Source organism: Lepus europaeus, chromosome 7 (genome assembly GCF_033115175.1).
Source record: "Lepus europaeus isolate LE1 chromosome 7, mLepTim1.pri, whole genome shotgun sequence".
NCBI classification, from domain to species: Eukaryota; Metazoa; Chordata; class Mammalia; order Lagomorpha; family Leporidae; genus Lepus; species Lepus europaeus.
The window spans coordinates 59,584,914-59,589,570 of NC_084833.1; the positions used below are offsets into that span (position 1 = coordinate 59,584,914).

The window sequence follows — 4,657 nt, forward strand, 5'->3', positions numbered from 1 at the left end:
AGTTTCAGAGCATAGAACCAATGGAGAGCAGCATGGATTGAAATTCATGACAATAATATTCTGTTAAGATTGATTTATTTTGTTCATTGATTTTAAGATGATAAAAAAGGAAGAAAATTTTCACAGCTTGGTTTTGCACTGGGAACTCCTAGTCTCCAAACATAAAGATAAGGAAATGGAGATGCTAATTATGAAAGTTATCTGATTTGATTAATGTATGTTTTATACATTGTGCTGAAATATGTGCTGTAATTCATAAAAAGCATAACTGTTAAATATTAGTCAAAAAATTGGGGGGAAAAATAAAATTCTGTACTTGCCTTCTGCCTTTCAAGTTTCTTTATTTCTGCTCATCTAAAGATCTCACCTATCCCAGCTCTCTATATCCTTGTGTAGCAGTAGCACAGTAGTGGTAAAGTAGAGGTCATAGTGGTATAAATCAGGCTAATGAATCAGTGAAGTCTCAGCAAGGGAACAAAATGCACACACAAATGTGAGTCAAAAGAGGATTCAATGAAGTTGTTATTAAGTGAGCAATAGATGGGGCTAAATTCTTGTTTACTCCTAGACAACTTTGATCTGAGTTCTAATGATGTTCTTCGTGCTTACAGGAAGCCCATGTGCTTACAACTATGTCACTTAGGGCCATTCAGTGACACTACCCATTTCCTCTTCAAGAGAATGAGGGCTAAAGACTTTCTGGTACTAGTCTCTGGACACTAAGCATCCAATACTTTTTTCAGTGTCCATTTTTGCCCCTCTTATCTTTTTTGAACCAATAAAGCAGTTATCATTATTATTATTGCATTTTCCTCCAGTATTAGTTTTTGCTATCCAGTCTTTTATTTTATGGCAAAAGCTAACATAGATAATACAATATGTATTCTTTGCTACCAAAGTCTATTTAAAATAGTATATTTATCACTTTAGAAATGCAAGAAGCTTATGACTTTAACTTTATTAAGCCTCCTTCTCCAATGTTGTTGTTATTATTATTATTATTATTACTAGTAGTAGTAGTATTTTTAGAAGCAGAGAGAGAGAGAGACAGAGACAGAGTCCCATCCAGTGGTTCATATCTCAAATGCCCAAAACAGGAGCTGGGAGCTCAATCCAGGTTGCCCAAGTGGGTGGAGCCATCACTGCTGCTTCCCAGGGTCTACTTTAGCAGGAAACTGGGCTGAGAAGCCAGCCTCCACATTGAACCCGGGAATCCAATGGGAGACACAGATCTCTTAGATGCCAGGCTAAACATCATTCCTCACCTTGTTATTGTTGCTTTACATATGTATTTTACCTCTATGTATGTTTACACTTTATAAGATGTTTTCTCCATGTCAAAGAAAAATATTTTTTCATAATTACTGCAATTTTTTCTTCTTTCTGTTGATTTCATTCATTTCTGTACTTCTATGCTCCCATTAGTAACTATTATTCTGCATCCTGAGCAATATATTTTCTAGAATATTTCACTTCAGCTTTTATTTATATGAATAGTTATTTATTTTATATTCTCTAAGGGATGCTTTAATTCGATTCAGAATACTAAGTTGACAGAATTTAGGTTTCAACACACTGATTAGTCACTTCATTGTCTTTTGGCTTCCATAATTTCTACTGAAAACAGAAGCATGGCAGACATTTTCCAGGGTACAGTTGGATGCTTTCAATGTCTGTGTGTTCTCTGTGTTAAAATAATCTTGTGTTTCCATTTCTCTGGATGGACAGGAAGAATTCTGAACCCCTTTGAAATTCACTGTGATTTACAGTTCTCAGACAAGATCTGGAAGATTTTGCAGATGACATTATCTCCCATTAAACCTCATTCCAGTCTCAAATGCTGGGGATTGATTTCTTAATCTTGAAAAGTTTCTTTTACTTGAGACTGTGTCTCTTTTATATTCCAGTATCCCTCAAACACCCTGGCCCCAGTTCAATGTCCGCTTTGAAACGCCCTGACAACCCTTTGGTGAATCTCCTTGGTCTTAACTCCATATACCACAGGGTTAAGAGCAGGTGGGAAAAGCAGATAGACATTGGCCAAAAGAATGTGAATATGGAGTGGAACATGGTGGCCAAAGCGATGTGTAAAAAAAGAGAAGAGGGCTGGTGTATAAGAGATGAGGATGACACAGACATGAGAACCACAGGTCCCAAGGGCCTTGGACTGAGCTTCATGGGATGAGAGGCGAAGAACAGCTTGTGTAATGAAGGCATAGGAGAGACCAATGCAGAACAAGTCAACTCCAACAACCAACAGTGCAGCTGTCAGCCCATATACACGGTTAGGCCTGGTGTCTCCATAGGCCAGCTTTACCACAGCCATGTGCTCACAGTATGTATGTGGGATCACATGGCTTTGGCAGAAGCTCAAACGTCTAACGAGGAAGGGGCACGGGAGCATGAGCAGAGAGCCTCGCATTAGAGCTGCTACACCAATGTGGGCAATGACGGTGTCAGTGAGGAGAGTGGCATAGTGCAGAGGGTGGCAGATGGCCACGTAGCGATCAAAGGCCATGGCCAGCAGCACAGTGGATTCCATCATGCAGAAGGCATGAATGAAGAACATTTGAGTTAGGCAAGCAGAAGCAGATATATTTCCAGCTCCATACCAGAGGATGGCCAGTAGCTTGGGAACTATGGAGAAGGAAGCGGCCAAGTCAGTGACTGAGAGCATGCACAGGAAAAGATACATGGGCTTGTGCAAGGTTGGTTCAGTGGCAACAACAACAAGGATGGTTATATTTCCCACAACTGTGGCTGTGCCCAAGCAGCACACAGGGAATAAGAGCCACAGGTGAAATTGTTCCAGACCTGGGATGCCCAGGAGGAAGAAGATAGGAGGATCCTGGTTAGTGTAATTGGGAGACCCCATGTTATGTCCATGAGTGCTGGAAATCTTGTCTGGTCATAAACCACCACACAGTATCACATCACCTGGAAAGAAAACACAGAACACGGATATGAATGAGACACTTACTAGCTATATAATGTTTAGCAAGCCTCATCATCTATAAAATTGCAATAATCATAGTATCTATCCTCAGAGTTAAGAGAATCACATGGGTTTGTATTGATGAAGGAATTTGAATAATATCTAACAAAATTCTTGTAAACAAAATAAATGAATGAGAGAAAGGATTCAAATATAAACTGGAATTGTCTACGAGATAAAGCTCATTGTTCTTAAAGAAAGGAGCACACACCGTTCATTTTTCTTGGGACTGAATACTCATAGACATCCTCTCTTATGAAGTAAGGGAGGAGTATGGTGGGACCAACAGTCGAGAATACAAGCTGCAAGTACAGTTCACTGGCTAAATGTGGACATCCTTTTACGTGTCCTTTAATTCAGAATACACTCTGATTTGGGTATTGGTGCTTAAGGACTATTTTTTCCTCTAGTATTACACTAGCAGTTTCCACTCTTTTCATTAGTCAGTGGATTTTGTTCACATATACTTGTTTAAAGTTTTTCATCTAAAATTCCATGAGGTGTTTCATTTACCCTTACACACCAAGTTTCTTTTTCCCAAAATGTGGGATGTTTACCCTTTCTGGACTTTATTCTATTTCTAAAACAGAAATTCTATGCTTTTTCAGCCTATTTCTGGATCACTCTTTTATTCACATCCTGTCACTGGTGCTTGGTGATTTCAAAGAAAAGGTTGAGTCAAATCCACCTCAATTTCACACTTTCACAGTAACAAGAAACAATTATATAAGATTAATTTATCTTGTACCTGGACAGTGATGAATCAACATTCCTTGTGGGAAACTTTAGAATATTCTCTCATTTATCCTGTCTTTACCACATCTCTAGCATCTAAGCAGATGCAATTCACAGCTAGGAATATGTAACCTAAATGGAAGTATGCAGATTATGTGGAACCATGGTAAAGTGGAAAAACAGAGGAGGAACTATTAGAATAAACATGAATTGCTTTAGCTGGGATTTTTCAAATAGGAATGAGAAATTCACTACCTGGAAGTTCATATTCATTTAGTCAACAACAAATATTAATTGTGTTCTTTGTACTACTAGCCCTTTTCCAGAAGGGAGAGAGTGTAAAAATTAATATAAAATGTCCAGGAAATTCAGAGAGAAAACAGCAGTCAAAGGGGAAATCAACTTTCTATATATAGAATATATATAGATATATGTATATCTATATATATTCTATATATATTTGATTCATACATATCAAATATGTATATATAAATTTATATATAGATATATATAGATATATGTATATTCTATATATATTCTATATATATTTGATTCATACATATCAAATATATATATATATCAAAATTTAAAAAAAAGAAGCTTCTCTATTTTTGGACTACACAGAAGTCCCCTTCTCTCAATGCACATGGGTTTCAGAGACTAAATATATTGGTAAACATGGTCAACTATTTTTCATCTTGTTGTTGTTCTCACAGACATGTGGAATAACAGTAGGAATGGAGATTGGTGACAATGCTGTGCCAATCACAGCTCAGAGCAAATGAACTGCATCACCTTCAGAGAAGGACAAATGTGACTCGTAACAGGAGTGCATATGTGGGGTCTCAGGAATACTGCTCTGTGATTGTATACCTGGGAGGGTGGAAACGCAGTAGAAATCTAAGGTTCCAGGCAGTTTGAACTAGG

The 4,657-nt window shown here is 37.7% G+C and overlaps 1 protein-coding gene across 1 annotated transcript; it reads right to left on the reverse strand.

The window, feature by feature from the left end:
• Positions 1-1,933: 1,933 nt before the first annotated feature.
• LOC133763788 (olfactory receptor 52P1) lies at positions 1,934-2,893 on the reverse strand. Its single transcript, XM_062197528.1, has one exon. It carries the CDS (start codon positions 2,873-2,875, stop codon positions 1,934-1,936), a length of 942 nt encoding a protein of 313 aa, XP_062053512.1. The 5' UTR covers positions 2,876-2,893.
• Positions 2,894-4,657: the final 1,764 nt, after the last annotated feature.